At 38.6% G+C, this 17230-nt stretch overlaps 1 protein-coding gene across 1 annotated transcript in view; it reads right to left on the reverse strand.

Moving 5' to 3' along the window:
- ANGPT1 (angiopoietin 1) overlaps positions 1-17230 on the reverse strand; it is a 283138-nt gene that overhangs the window by 107221 nt on the left and 158687 nt on the right. Inside the window, exons 2-3 of the mRNA XM_063451178.1 lie at positions 14200-14355; positions 9767-9888 (exon numbers count right to left, since the gene is read on the reverse strand). Coding sequence (XP_063307248.1) covers positions 9767-9888; positions 14200-14355 — 278 coding nt within the window. The remainder of the gene's footprint in view (positions 1-9766; positions 9889-14199; positions 14356-17230) is intronic.

Raw genomic sequence — 17230 nt, forward strand, 5'->3', positions numbered from 1 at the left:
CTAAAGCCAAATGGAACCAACCCACCCCACAGTGAAGCCATCTGGTGTTAACACACAGCCATCTGGAGCTTAAGGGGGATAATGCTATCCCACATCATTCTCTCCAACAGCTCGAAATAGAGTCTGTGGCACAACTTTGTAACTATGTATGGGTAGTGTGTGTGTGCGTGAATGCAAATGTAGGTATGCACATTTGTCAGAGCAGATGCATGTCTGTGTAAGTGCCGATTTTGTATGTATATGAATTTAGATGTATGTGTAAATGCAGATAAAATCATTGTATTGAGAAATTGAATTTGCTAATAGATGAATCACAAAAGGTGAAAAGTAATAACGCCTGGCTGACAACTTTTACTTTAATTAAATTATCATGCAAAGTATGAATTCATTATTTCACCAGTTTGTGTTTTTAAGATAATTTTTCAAATATATAGTATTAAGGAAAACAATAAGACGTCTCTTCCCATCCCACCTAACATCTCTTGCCAAAGAGGCTTGCTAGAAACGAAATTATGCTCTGTTCAAATTACTCGGTCTGCCCAAGAAATAACTAATTAGCCAAACTCTCCAATTAATTTGGACCCCTTAAAATTAAAAAACTATAAAGAAAAAAGAAAAAATAGCCTTAAATTTTTTTTTTTTTAAATTCTTTATTTTTGTCATATTTTATAATGTTTTCAGTGTCATTGGGGTGGGGGTACAGAAGAAAACAAGGGAATAAAATTATTGTTACAGAGGTCAAAAAGCTTATTTATCATATGAATGACAATCATACATAAGATACTTGTAAGGTAAGGTCTTTCATCGGTTACATTATCAGACGTATGTTGGTACATCTGTACTACCTATGTAACATTTGTTGCTGTACTGATTCTAAGGGTTAGGGAGGGGTACAAAAATAGAAAGGGGAGGGGGTACGGGTGCCCTGTTCGATTATTTTTATTTTTAAAATCGTTATTTTTGAGAAAGGTTATTTTCATTGTCGTTGGGGGAGGGTACAGGAGAGAATGAGGTAATAGGGTAAGTGGTACAAATAGTACCAAGCGTAACATTGTTGACAGTAACAGTCATGCTGTATAAGCATGTTAGGTACAATTCGTCTTTGGTTACATTAAGTGCTGTGCATCAGGATACCAGTACTTTGTGTGTAACCTTTAATATTGCTCTGAGTCTGGGGGGAAGGGGGGGGGGTACAAAAGTAGCAGAGGGAGGGGGTACGGGTGCCCTATCTAGTCTGTTCGCGTTATAGTTCAGTATTTTCTGATATTTGATATGTGTGTCGGGTTGTGCACCAGGAAGGGTAGAGGTGGTAGGACAGGTGAGGGGTTGTATTGGGTTGAAGGGGGGTGTCGGGTCCCTAAGCTGTCCTGTTTTACCGTTCGATTTGTTTCCCCGTATAGATATGTGTTCTTATGTAGTCATGGTCGGCACATCTGTCTGTGGCAGATTCGGTAATCGTAGCTTATATCTAGGTGTGTCCGAGTTTGCGTATCATGTTAGGTGGGTTTGTCGGAGAATACGTTTATCGTACAAAGGTAAGGCGATGGGGTCATGAGTGGAGGGTTGGTCTCAAGGTGATTCATTCTCATGTAGGTCTCTTTTGGCTGTTGCATGGGGTACGGTAAGGCACGGGACCCCGGTCCGGAGGGGTCAGGTGGCTGGTAAGCTCTGGGTGATCCTTTTGGTTATAGGGTTACTCCCTGTTCTTGCGCAGTGGGGAGTTCCTATTGTTTTGGTTCTTTTGCTTTATATATTATAATTACCAAGGTAGGGATGTGTCTCCCTCGATCCAAGGGTCCCAAATTTTGTGGTAGCGTTTAGGTGTGTCGTGGATCAAGGACGTGAGTTTGTCCATTTGTATGTGATCTAATATTTTTTTTGTGATAGTTGTCGGAGATGGGATTCGGGGGGTCGACCATAGTTCCGCTATTGCTCTTCTAGCTGCAAGAGCTATGCGGGCGCTAAGTTTGTTTTCTGCTCTTGTTAGGTCTTCCAGGGGTTTTGATAATAGTAACGCCCATGGGTCTAGTGGGCTTAAATTTAATCTAAAATTGTGAACTTTTTCTTCTTGATCAAGGTTTTATTTCCAATATGTTGTAGCATAGTGTCATAAAATAATTAAATCACATAACAAACACTGTATACAAACACATCTAGGTAATATGTATCATATCATATAAACAGAGTATTGTGAATTCCCTTCATTTAGAAAAGCTGTAACACTTTTAGTACCTGGTACCTGGTCTAGTATTATCTTACTTTCTGTATTTAAAATTCCATGCATATATTAAGTATCTTTATATATTAACACCGATGTCTGGCTAAAATTTGCTTAACAAGAATCCCGAGGCATTACACCATGGAAATTGTTAATACTTACTACCTCTTATCCTGTGGAGGGCAGTACTAGGCCATGAATACCCTAAGGTAGGGGTAGTCAAACTTCAGCACTCCAGATGTTGTGGACTACATCTCCCATGATGCTTTGACAGCAATATGGCTGTATGAGCATTTTGGGAGATGTAGTCCTCAACATCTGGAGTGCCGAAGTTTGCTTACCCCTGCCCTATGGAAAGTTCTCCTCACCTCAAAGGAGGTTTCAAAGTATCCAGAGATATCAAAAGATGAAATTGACAGATATGGAATTGAAGGTCTGTATGGGAGACTGTTGAACTGAAAAATGAAGGTTTAGTCATTCCTTGCAGCAGAGTTTAATGATAATACATTTTTGGGATAAGAAAATGTTTTCTTTAGATAAATGTAATCCAGATTTCAAGGAGCAGCACAGTCATATCCTTTGTCAGGGACATATTTTGCACTGACCTTTTCTATTTCTGTATGCTCATGTATGACTCACATTGAATAATGAATAAAAGAGGAAGTGGATTCTTATTGATGCCGACTACACAGCTCTAGAACACATTGTATCCTAGTCACAGGAAAGACCAAGGACCATCCTTATTTTTGGTCCAAATTGAAGACAAGGCTCTTTGATGTGGCCTTCTCCTATCAGCCACACAGTTCAGACTTTTTCCATAATCTTTATCTCTTCTGTTGTTTGACTCCAACTGTTGTTTTGAGAGCATAGAATCATGACTTGCTCTGTTTCTGCATTATGTAAATCAGTAAACAGACAGAGAGACAGATATGCAAAGCTTCCATGTAGACCTAATATATGAACTTAGAGCAGAGGAAAAGCAAAACCAAAATAAATGATGTGTCTTATTTTCTTAATATTGTTCAAGTAAAAAGGAAACTTGGGTGGATGACTGTGGTCATTTTTATCTATTTAACATATTTTGCTTTAAAATGTTATGACATTTCTCCATCCACTGTTTCCTCATGAGAAATCAATTAAGAACACATTATTCCTTCAATTAGTGCCTAGAGCAATATCATTTCATCAGTTATATTGAACTAATCTGATTCTGTCTTCACATATGTCAACAGGCTGCACAGTTTGAAATTCTGAACTCGCCTTTTGGGATTATACAACTACAGCCCCCATTGTGTTTGATGGATTTTTATGGATGTATACCAAGATTGAACATTATGTAATTGAGGCTAAATTATATATTTTGCTTTATTTTATTTTTTTACTTTTTTTATCCAAATGTACTTGTCATACCTTTAACGTATACTCTACGTTACAAATAGGAAACATTAAAAGTGAACTTAAAATAAATTAAAAGACTATGCTTCATAATTTGAAGAATTAAAATAGGTAAATATCTGCAAAATCTCTGAATCCAAATAACTACAGAACTACATATACACACAGTAGATAACCTGAATTAACATACACAAACTTGTGTATACAAAAGGGTGAGTATATATCTAGTAAGGCAAATTTGACCAGGGTTAAAGGAAATCAATAAAACATGCTGTGAATGGCTTCACCTAGGAGTTTAAGTTAAGAACAATGTTTCTCATAGAAATGTTATAACAACACTTAATGTCCTGGTCCACGGACATCACAGGCTGTCAGGGTACCTGAGGTCTCTACCTTTGAGAAGGGTAGAGACTTAGTTGTTTATCCGTCTAGACGGGCCATTTCTCCCGTTCCTCGCGCTCCATCCAGTCATTCAAACGCTGGCCGCAAGGGATCCGCTTCCTTTTCTAACATGACGCTCGATACGTGACGTCTTGACGCTATCCCGAGCGACCTGTCACTCTATTGGCTTTATCTAATCAGCACTCATCGGAGGCGTGTCTACTCTCCGGACTCAGGGTATTTAAGCTTGCTTCTCTCGTCAGCTCATTGCCCTGTCGTGGTTCTAGCTTGTCTAGTCACTCAGTGCTCTTGTATTCTAGTATTCTCTTTGGTTCTGACCCGGCTTGTTGTACTATTCTGCTTATCTCTGTTATCCCTCTGACCCGGCTTGTCTCTCGCTTACCTGTCTTCTCGTTCCCTCGACCTCGGCTTGTCTCTGACCATTCTCTGTTATTCTCTGTACGTTAGTCCGGCCATTCTAAGGCCCGGTATACGTACCTTTCTACTGTTTGTACTCTGCGTGTTGGATCCCTGTCCCGATCCTGACATTACGACAGGGCCAATGGATCCTGCAGGTACAAACAGTCAGCTTGGTTCTTCCGACCCCAGGTTTGATGCCATGGAACACAGGATGGATCAGATGGCCCTAGCACTACAGGCGCTATTGTCTCGTGCTAGTAACCCACCAGAGGAGACACGTACTCCTTCGATCTCTCCTGTAAGTTCAGGTCTAGAAGTAGCCACTGTAGGTGCTTCTTCTCGTATTAATCCACCAGTACGTTATGGCGGTTCTCCTGAGAAGTGTCGTGGCTTTTTGAACCAGATCAGTATTCATTTCGAATTACAACCCCGCTCCTATCCTACAGATAGAGCGAAGGTTGGATTTATTGTTACGTTACTCATTGAGAAGGCTCTGAGATGGGCTAATCCTTTGTGGGAGAATGATAACCTGTTAGTCTATAACTATAATGCCTTTGTAGCTGCTTTTAAAAGAACTTTTGATCCCCCTGGTAGGAAGGTCAATGCAGCTAGATTACTGTTGCGCCTTAGACAGGAAAATCGAACACTTGTGGATTATGCACTAGAGTTCAGATCCTTGGCGGCAGAAGTTAAGTGGAACGAACAGGCTTATATAGATGTATTTTTAAATGGGTTATCAGATGTAATCCTTGACGAGGTCGCTACTAGAGAGCTCCCTGAGAATTTGGAGGATTTAATTTCTTTTATCTCTCGCATTGATGAACGCTTAAGAGAGAGGCAGAACACTCGAGATAGGACTCGTAGACCCTCCTTTAAACTAGCTCCTGCATTTCAAAATTCTGAGATCGAAACCTCACGTTTTCCAGAGCCTATGCAGATAGGTAATACTCACCTCACAGAGGAGGAGAGACAGTACAGGAGAAGGGAGGGTTTATGTATGTACTGTGGAGTCAGAGGTCATTTACGCCTAAATTGTCCCAATCGTTCGGGAAACGCTCGCACCTAAGTTTCTCTAGAGGACAGGCCTTGGGTGTATCTATTTTGTCCTCTGTTCACAATTATAAAGATCACAGGCTTCTGTTACCCGTTTCTTTGACTTGGGAGAAGGGAGTAGTAAAAACCATGGCTTTGATCGATTCTGGAGCCGCTGAGAGCTTTATCGACCAAGCTTTTGTTAACAAGCATACTATCCCATCCCAGTTAAGGGAGACACCTCTGGCCGTTGAGGCCATAGATGGTAGACCTTTACTTGAGCCTGTTATTTTCCGTGAGACCATACCTGTTAATTTAACTGTTGGTATCTTGCACGAGGAAGACCTACCCCTGTTGATCATTTCCTCTCCTTCTATTCCCATAGTCCTGGGTTACTCCTGGTTAAAGAGACATAACCCTATCATTAATTGGGAGTTAGGGGAGATAGTTTCATGGGGTCAGGAGTGTCAAGAGAAATGTTTGCGGAAGGTCTCGCCTCTTTTCCTAGCTAACACGTCGGCTAACTCCTCTAATCCTACAGAGACACAAATACCGCCTCAGTACCTGGATTTAAAGGCAGTATTTGATAAAAAGAGAGCCGATACCTTACCTCCACACAGATCCTTTGATTGCAAGATTAACCTACTCCCTGGTACTATGCCTCCCAGGGGTCATGTATACCCGTTATCTACTAAAGAGAATTCAGTTCTAGAGGAGTATATTCACGAGAATTTAGACAAGGGATTCATTAGGAGATCCTCCTCCCCTGCCGGGGCTGGATTTTTTTTTGTTAAAAAGAAGGATGGTACACTGAGGCCTTGTATTGATTATCGAGGTTTGAACAAGATAACCATTAGGAATGCTTATCCCATTCCTTTGATTACCGAACTCTTTGATCGTTTGAAGGGTTCTAACATTTTCACCAAGTTAGATCTCAGAGGGGCATATAACTTGGTGAGAGTCCAGCAGGGACACGAGTGGATGACGGCGTTCAATACTCGATACGGCCACTATGAATATACAGTAATGCCTTTTGGGTTATGTAATGCACCGGCTGTATTCCAGGATCTGATAAATGAGGTTCTTAGGGAATTTCAGCATGAGTGTGTTATTGTATACCTAGATGATATACTCATACATTCTAGTGAGATTGAGACTCACCACGAACAAGTCAGAAGGGTTTTGCACAAACTTCTTCAACATGGGCTGTACTGCAAATTGGAAAAATGTAGTTTCGATCAATCCCAAGTGAACTTCCTCGGTTATGTGATCTCTGGGGAGGGATTTAAGATGGACCCGGATAAACTCCAGTCCATTCTAGATTGGCCTCTACCCAAGGGTCTTAAGGCCGTTCAGAGATTTATTGGGTTCTCCAATTATTATAGGCGCTTTATTAAGGGATATTCTTCTATTATTGCGCCCATCACCAATATGACCAAACAGGGGGCTGATACTAAGAATTGGTCTACGGAAGCTCTCCTTGCTTTCAAAACTCTCAAGGAGCTTTTTGCTTCCGCCCCAATTTTAGTTCACCCTAATACCACTCTTCCTTTCCTACTGGAGGTAGACGCCTCGGAGACTGGCATAGGTGCTATCCTATCCCAAAGGCTAGGTGTGGATAAACCGTTACATCCATGTGGATTTTTTTCTAAAAAATTGTCTGGTACTGAGAGCAGATATGACATTGGTGACAGAGAACTACTAGCTGTTATCAAGGCCTTAAAAGAATGGAGACATTTATTGGAAGGGACATTACATCCTGTTACTATTTTAACGGATTTCAAGAACTTGTCCTATATTGGAGAGGCCAAGCGATTGTCTTCCAGGCAAGCTCGTTGGTCGTTATTCCTCACCCATTTCAATTATGTCCTTACTTATAGGCCTGGTTCGAAGAATTCTAAAGCCGATGCTCTATCTCGCCAATATGAACCTTTAGCTTCCTCTGAACCGGTTCTGTCCTCTATTGTACCCCAATGCAATATTATTGCTAACACAAGTCTCAAAATCCATTCTCCGTTGCTTGCCCAGATCTTGAACTTACAACATCTGGCACCTGGACAGACTCCTGAGGGAAGAAAATTTGTCCCTCCTGAACTCCAACTGGAACTCTTACAGTGTTTCCACGAAAGCAAGGTGGCTGGTCATCCTGGCATTCGCAAGACTTATTCCCTGATCTCCAAGGATTTCTGGTGGCCTTCCTTGCGAAAGGATATTAAGGAGTTCGTCGGAGCTTGTGAGACTTGCACCAGGACTAAACAGCCTCACGCATCCCCTTGTGGTTTGTTGCTCTCCTTGGACATTCCTGAGAAACCATGGTCCTGTTTGGCCATGGACTTTATTGTGGATTTACCTGCTTCCAAGAGACAGACTGTTATTCTCACGGTGGTTGATAGATTCACTAAGATGGCTCATTTTGTGCCGTTGCCTAAACTCCCCACGTCTCCTGAATTGGCGGAGATTTTTGCGAGAGAAGTTTTTCGCTTACATGGGATACCTTCTGAAATCGTTTCTGATAGAGGCTCTCAATTTGTCTCACGATTCTGGAGATCCTTCTGTTCTCAATTAGGTATCAAGTTGAACTTTTCCTCTGCATATCACCCTCAGTCTAACGGAGCCGCTGAGCGTACTAATCAAAAGATTGAACAATATCTGCGCTGCTTTGTTTCCGAACACCAGGATGATTGGGTCGGTTTGATTCCTTGGGCAGAGTTCGCACACAATAATCTCGTTTGTGATTCTACTCGTTCTAGCCCCTTCTTCATGAACTATGGCTTTCATCCTTCCATTTTTCCTTCGGTCTCTTCTTCCCAAGGAGTACCGTCGGTTGATGATCATGTCGCCAATCTGAAGAAGTTGTGGGATCAGACTCGTCAAATTCTCCTGCATAATTCTATGTTGTTCAAAAAACACGCTGATAAACACAGAAGGGCGGCTCCAGTTTTTGTTCCTGGGGATAGAGTATGGCTGAGTACTAAGAACATTCGTTTAAAAGTTCCCTCTATGAAATTTGCGCCTCGGTACATAGGTCCTTACAGGGTTTTGTCTCGTATCAACCCGGTTGCGTATCGCCTAGCCTTGCCATCGGCCTTACGTATTCCCAACTCCTTTCATGTGTCTTTGCTGAAGCCACTGATTTGCAACAGATTTTCCTCTAAGGTTTCCTCACCTCGTTCTGTTCAGGTGGACGGTCAGGAGGAGTACGAGGTCAACTCCATTATCAATTCCCGATTCTCCCGGGGAGGATTACAGTATCTGGTCAACTGGAAGGGATATGGTCCTGAGGAGAGGAGCTGGGTACCTCAGGAGGACGTTCATGCTCCTCATCTCCGCAGGGCGTTTCACTCCCGCTTTCCTTCTCGTCCCGGTTCCTTCCGCCCGGTGGGCGTATCTGAGAGGGGGGGTACTGTCAGGGTACCTGAGGTCTCTACCTTTGAGAAGGGTAGAGACTTAGTTGTTTATCCGTCTAGATGGGCCATTTCTCCCGTTCCTCGCGCTCCATCCAGTCATTCAAACGCTGGCCGCAAGGGATCCGCTTCCTTTTCTAACATGACGCTCGATACGTGACGTCTTGATGCTATCCCGAGCGACCTGTCACTCTATTGGCTTTATCTAATCAGCACTCATCGGAGGCGTGTCTACTCTCCGGACTCAGGGTATTTAAGCTTGCTTCTCTCGTCAGCTCATTGCCCTGTCGTGGTTCTAGCTTGTCTAGTCACTCAGTGCTCTTGTATTCTAGTATTCTCTTTGGTTCTGACCCGGCTTGTTGTACTATTCTGCTTATCTCTGTTATCCCTCTGACCCGGCTTGTCTCTCGCTTACCTGTCTTCTCGTTCCCTCGACCTCGGCTTGTCTCTGACCATTCTCTGTTATTCTCTGTACGTTAGTCCGGCCATTCTAAGGCCCGGTATACGTACCTTTCTACTGTTTGTACTCTGCGTGTTGGATCCCTGTCCCGATCCTGACACAGGCCCACTGAACTAGCACTAGTATGCTCTGCACATTCAATTCCTATGACACTTTGGTTCTGCATTCACAACTAAATGTATATATTACCCCCAATACTATTGAATGGTATTCTCATTTATGCCCTCGAATAATTAAATTAATAAGTCAATTAAAATATATGGTTGACTGTTCATACAAGTATCCATTTAGTTTGCTATATTTTGCTTATAAACTATACAAATGTAAGAAAAATAAACATAAATTTAAATAATTTAAGAGTTAACACATTATTTTACATTAATTAAGTAGATGCATTGGTATGTGTTTTTTATTATTATTATTATTATTATTATTATTATTACATCATTTTCTTACCTGTTTTTCTCATGGATTTTTATAATTTCATGTGTTTGCTGTACTAATTGTTTTTCAAGTTTATATGTTGATAGTGAATTTTCCAACAGTTGGATTTCTAGTCTCGATGTTTGATTAAGAACCTAGAAACAAAATCGATTAAAGAGCTTAAACGATCTATTCAATTTCATTGATGCTAAAATAAATAATATATTTACAATCATAATAAAAAAAATACAATTATATTAGTAAAACTGCAGTTCCTATAAAATAACAGTGAAGTAAGTATTACAAAATATAAAAAAATATAAGAAACTAATTTCTGCAAAATTAAAAATAAAATAAAAAAATAAACATAATTAGTTAGATGTTACATCAGTCTAAAGGAATATTTATGTCATAGGGTCATGCACAAATAATATTATCAGAAACCTGTTGTTTAAAACTCCCAAGCTTTTACCGGGTGGTCCAACTGAAAGCTGTCTCCGATGACACAGTGGTTTCTTATTGGCTGGTGAGAACATTGAGGTTTGACAGCCATTTTTATTTTACACAAGGGAGTTACAATGATAGCAATACTACTAACAGAATCATGGGAGCTAAGGGATTTGGGGAGCTAAAAACAACTGGGTCAGCTCCTGTTTAAATGAAGAAGAAAGGAAAGGCTAATATTTCTAATTTAACCATGACTGTTAAACAAACTAAAACTCTTGTTTGAGATGGAAAATAGAAATTGTATTTGGCTAAGCAACTTCAGTACTTTTCCCATTTTTATTTTTTAATATACAGCCCATATATAAATAATGGTTTTGTCTTATTTTATTTGGAGCAAGCAGCATTACTACATTGCTTGTCAAACACCGCTCAGCATTCAATATTTTGAGTGTTTCCAAAATTTAAAAATATTTTATTTAATTCTTTGATACTCTCGTATTGGTAACATAACTATGACATAAAATTCTGTTTTATTTGAGAAACAGTACAAGTGTAACTTCCATCGATCTCAGACTACAAAGTCATAACTTTAGCCCTCTCGTTAACACTAGCGTTAAGCCTAACTTTTTATTAAAATAATGTATTATACAAAATACGTAAAACCAATAATGCAATCTACGGAGAGTATGAAAAGAGTTTAAGGGAATAATTACAGATATAAGGTGGCAAGTTGCTTTGGGATTAAGGAGACTATGTGGAAGGCTGGGAAAGATTAGGGAAAGTTGGTAATTGGCTGAGGAGGAATTAGAGAGATTAGGTAGCAGGCTGGAACAAGGAATCGGGAAATAAAACACAACAAACATTGGGCACAAAAAAAAAATTCAAGACAGTATTAGATTCCAGTGCTCAACTCTGAAAATCTAGGGACATTTGATAGATTAGATGGATTAAATTGTCAGATATGGCACACTACACAGTGCGAGTAACGCTTTAAGGACATTCTTTCTCTCCCTTAAGGTATATGGTTCATATAGAGAAAGTAACTTACTTTAAGGGCACCATAATAGCTCCATCTAAAATAAGTTTTGTTTGGTGACAATAGGCCCCCAGGTGCACTCTTACCTCAAGGGGATAAAACATTCTCGAACAGTTAAACCCAAAAGTCGCCTCCAGTGCCAATCTCAACTTCCTCCAGAAAGTCTACAATTCTTTTTTAAGCCAGTTTTGTGAATGGGGAGTCACTGACCGGATGAGAGCATCAGCTGACCGCTCTCAGCCAATTAGTGGCGCACCTTTGCGACAGCACTCCAGGCTTCCTGAAATTAAAATTTCAGAAGCCAGATGCCATCTGGGGTAGAGTTGAGATTGGTTTTGGAGGCAAGTTTTGGGTTAAAACTTTGGAGAACAGTTTAACCCCTGAGGTATGAGTGCATCCGGGGGTTTCCTGGAACTATAAATACTATATTTAGATGAAGTTGTCATGGTGCCTAAAGGTGCTTAAACTGTCTCTTTAACTAAGGGTTAGGTCCTTGATAGAAGGGATCCTTACTGCATGACCTTTCATTTTTTTCTATTGAATAGTTTTAATATGTATTTCTGTTTGCCCAGGTGTAGAACATACATGCTCTCACCTTCATATACACATTCACTCACATACATTTGATTACCTCCATATACATAGACACACAGGTGTCTACATCATGTATATATCCACACACACACACACTATGTTGGCACAATCAAATATAGGAGTGTTAAAATATATTTTGCATGGCTAATATTTATTTTTATTCCCAGTCTTCCCTGATTATCATCAATATTGAAATTAAAGGAAGACTCCTAAAGTTGGACAGAAGTGACAGAAGGCTGAGAGTGGGGGACAGTCCTAGGTGGATCCTAGCACTCCTGGTACTGTACAGCAAAATGCAGTTTCTATGGTATTTAAAATATATATTTTTATATTGTGATATTATGGTAATAAGGCTTATCCCCCAAGTAGCGAGAGGAAATAAATAAAAAAATGAATTGTAAACTTCAGGCTAAAATAACCAAGCTGTGACATTAGTGGAATTGAAGGATTTGCCCCAAATCAGCTATTTTGACCTTATATTTGCAATTTAAATTGACCAACTTTCCTTTCAAATAATTAAATCACAGTTGTAGCTGATAACTTTCTTGGCTCACGAGTAATCTTCAAACGTTCTACGTTTTATTATTTACACTCGAAACTGTAGCCAAGCTGGCAACTATGAGATATGTTCCGTAATAACTCAATCATTATCATGAGCTGAGCCATCATTAATTTTCCAAATGTACCTTAAAATACATGATTTAATAAAACATTTAAAAAAAAATCTTAGAGTTCAATTATTATCACTATCATCTATAAAGTGCTAACACATTCAGCAATATTCACTTAAATGGTAAATAATGAGAAGGGCGCAGGGGCACATTGAGGAAACTCAAATTCCTCTTTAACCATGTTTAACTGTTTTAGATTAGATGCTTTTAGTACTTTAGTCTTCTTGGCATTGCTTAATTCAAAAAGACCCCACATCTTTACATAACATTCTACTAAGTAATTCCCATAATTCCACAGCCAACAATACATTCGTCTTTGTTTCTCTTCATGCAGAAGTTGTAAAAATGTCACAGGTGCTATTTTGAAGTGCTGGTAGTATTTCTAAGAAAATAAATAGATGTAGCGACATACTGCATGGAAAATTAATAATGTACTTCAAAGCCAAGCTAATAGACCAAACTAATTTATTTAGACTGACATGTGTATTACCCGCAGCCATTAGCTATATTGTTTATTTGAACGTACAAGATGTTTAGGTTACTGTGTGACCTTAACCTACAAATGAATGGAATATTCAATAAATTCATCAAATATCATTAAAGACTAAAATACTGCATAGTCCGTTCAATATTCGAACCCAGCTCAGTTAATGCTGATATTTGCAGTTTTGATACAATGATATTGTCCCTTAAAGATTCACTTTAAAAAACTGTTTTATTCTGGTGAGCTGTTCGGTTAAACCAAATGTTTGCCTTGTGCCCAATTGTTTGTAGATTTATCTTTCATTGAAGGGTGTAATATTTTTTACCTAATCTGGTTAATTTCATTCTGTGTGCTACATAATGTGATCTGATTATTTGATTATATACAAGATGTAAACACATTATTTTTTTTGATTGTTCAAAATGTCAGCATTAAAAGGAGTTACACAAGTTAGGCCGTGTGCACTTCATTTCTACTTATCTTTGCACTATGAAGGCTAGAGTAAGGACTATGCACATATCGACAGTTGTAACTGAAGTCTGCAACTACTATCATTCCCAGATGAGCAATATGGTAGTTAATGCTTCAAAGTATCTGGAGTATCTTTATTTTTCTTAATTCTGTGCATTAGTGTTTGCAACTTCCGTATTTAAAGGAACACTCCAAACACCATAAAAACTACAGCTCACTGTAGTGGGTCCAGGAGTCCCTGGCACCCACCTATTGTAAGGAGTCCAAGCATGATTTAACTGATTGGCTAGTTATCTGGCATTCACGAGGTGCTGCTTCCCACCTCCACAAATGTCAAAGATATGGAAGTTCCTAAGCAGGAAATTCCATTAATGTAATCAGCCAATGCAGAGCTTAATTCAAAAAAGCTAGAATAAGTTATTAGTAATCAATGATGTCAAAAAAAGTAAGATACTTAGGCATCATACTTTGCTGTTATCACATTTTGGAAATACAAGCATCCTGGTCATTAGATTAACTTTAATGTAATAAAGCATTGCAGAAAACTCAAATACTCAAAAAATACTCAACACTAGAAATTTGTAACAGAACAAACAAATGTATACAGCGTGGATCATGGACAGTTTCAATGAAGTAGGTTCCCTTTCAAATGTCACAAGTTGAGTTAAACCTTGTTTGAGATCCACCATTTAAATGATCATATTTATGTTCTTCTGGACATGTGTCTTTATCCCTAATACTCATGCTCACTATTTTGGCTTACCTGTGTTTCAACATCTGTAAGCTTTCTCGTCTGCTCGGCCGTTTGACTCAAGAGGCTCGTTCCTATCTCCAGCATGGTCGCTGTATGGTTCTGCACAGCATTTTGTTGCATTTGAGCCATCTCGGTCTTCATATTGTCCAAAATATAGTTCTCCAGCTAAAATAAAATTTGCATCATTAGAAATTATTTGAAAGCATCACTTGTGAACATACACCAAGCTAAATCACAGTTTGAATATTAAATAGGAGATTCCAAACACCATAAATAAGAATGACTAACAGCCCCGGAGATATTGTTGGACTACAAAACCCATGATTCTCTGTCAAGATCATAAAATATGTGTACAATAACAGCTGGAGGGTAGCTGTTACTCAGGGCTGCCTAAGAGGGTTGTCTTAATTTCTAAACTTACTCCACACAATTCATGTTGACTGCTAATTATATGGTTGGAGAATGTGATAAATTACAATCAGACTATTGTGAGAATGGAGCTCAATGGATTAACGGTACAGGAAACTGTTAATTTGTAAAGTGTTTGGAAACAAGGAAAAGATAATCTAACATTTCTGGACAAAACTAAGCTTTTCCCAGTGTGGATGATTAATCTGTCTGTTGAATTTGAATGCATCATTGGGTAGCTTAGAAATGGTTTTTCATGTGATTTCAAAAATGTTTAACCATAACTCAAATGCAAGCATTTACTATTAGAATTTCATATGCAAATATTTTATCAATACTATTGTTTCTTATCCATATGTTAATTGTTTCCATTATAATTCATACTTTATCGTTTTTTTTTTATATGGTAAGCTTTTTTTCTCAGCTCAGCTCAAAACAACATGCACACACAGGAGAAGAAATTGTGGGGCAGCTTTAGAAAAGTCTTTAAACCGGGAGACAAATAGATAGTGATTTGGAGTCATTTAGGTAATGGAAAGTAACACGTTGTGTTTGTAAGCTGTGCAACTTACTGTAAGCGTTGTAATTTACTTGTCATTTCATTTCGCTGCCATTAACGGTATTTTCCAAAATAAAAAAAGTACATCAGAGCAATTACAGGATCACAATCCTCAAATTCTCAGTTTAGATGGGAAAAAAGTAGGATTTTTTTTTTTTTTTTTTTTTACACAGAGTGTAAATAAAAAAAATGTTTTTAGCTCACATGCCACATCAAGGTAAAACTCTAATACACATAGGACACATAGAATAGGACACATAGGATAGGACACATACAGTAAAACACGTAGGATATGACACATAGCATAGGACACATAGGATAGGACACATAGGATAGGACACCTAGGATAGGACACATACAGTAAAACACGTAGGATATGACACATACGATAGGACACATAGCATAGGACATATAGGATAGGACACCTAGGATAGGACACATACAGTAAAACATGTAGGATATGACACATACGATAGGACACATAGCATAGGACATATAGGATAGGACACCTAGGATAGGACACATACAGTAAAACATGTAGGATATGACACATACGATAGGACACATAGCATAGGACATATAGGATAGGACACCTAGGATAGGACACATACAGTAAAACATGTAGGATATGACACATACGATAGGACACATAGCATAGGACATATAGGATAGGACACCTAGGATAGAACACATACAGTAAAACACGTAGGATATGACACATACGATAGGACACATAGCATAGGACATATAGGATAGGACACCTAGGATAGGACACATACAGTAAAACACGTAGGATATGACACATAGGATAGCACACACAGGATAGGACACATACAGTAAAACACGTATGATATGACACATAGCATAGGACACATAGGATAGCACACACAGGATAGCACACACAGGATAGGACACATAAGATAGGACACATAGGATAGGACAGATAGCATAGGACACCTAGGATAGGACACATACAGTAAAACACGTAGGATATGACACATAGCATAGGACACATAGGATAGCCCACACAGGATAGGACACATAAGATAGGACACATAGGATAGGACACATAGGATGTCCTATTAATAGTTCATAGGAATATCCTTTTTTGTCTCATTATGCTGTTAGTGTGAGATTCACTGAAGAGGTATGCATTGACACAGCAGGCAAGTTTACACATCCTCCGTTATTGAACTTTTTTTTTATTTTTTTTATAATTGTATTTAAGTTTTCCTTTTATTTTTTGCTGAAACAGGTTGAAAAAGCTAATCAGCAAACTTTGTTTTCACATTCCTCTAACACATAACACAAGCATCCCTGACTAAAGAGTAGATAGAGGGTACCTAATGCAATACTTTAAGGCCTAACATTGAAGACCTGATTAAGAAAAAATAAACGCATTTTGAGACCAAACTAGATTAAAAAAAATTTATTACATTCACCAATGAAGTGTCAGCTTCTCGTCTTTGGCGATGATAATAAATGAGAGCCCAGACTGCTTGATATTAATATTGAACCAGTATTAGTTTGAAAATGAGAGGTTTTAAAACCCTCCAGCGTTCTTCTTCGGGATCATAATAATTTATCTGAATAAGCAATGCAATAAAGATCAGAATTATTAATACTGTATTTTCACATTTTGTCTAGGAGGTCTTCCAGTAATAAAACGTTTATAAAGATTTTTATTTTACACACTTCATAAAATCCACCTTTCTATCAATTTTTACAGTAAGCTCAATTCGTAGAAAGTGGTGGTGGCAGGAGAACAGACATTTAGTATAAAACAGCAGTATGGGATAAACCCTAAAGTTTGTCCAAGCTGGAGATTTATACCTACTCTGTCATGTTTGAATATTTTTCAAAGTTGGTTTTGAATTTTCCACAATCATTAAAATTATCATTAGTGTTAGTGAATAAATGCCAATGCATTGATCTTGCATAAACTATAAGGAGAAACATTTTATTATCGGTCATGTTAGGATCATTCCAAACTAAATTAACAATTGCAAGTAGTCAAGAATAATCAGGATTGAAGTTATGTTAGTTTAAAGGAATAAACTTCGGTAAGGAATC

This window comes from Pelobates fuscus, chromosome 4, assembly GCF_036172605.1.
Source record: "Pelobates fuscus isolate aPelFus1 chromosome 4, aPelFus1.pri, whole genome shotgun sequence".
Classification (NCBI taxonomy): Eukaryota; Metazoa; Chordata; class Amphibia; order Anura; family Pelobatidae; genus Pelobates; species Pelobates fuscus.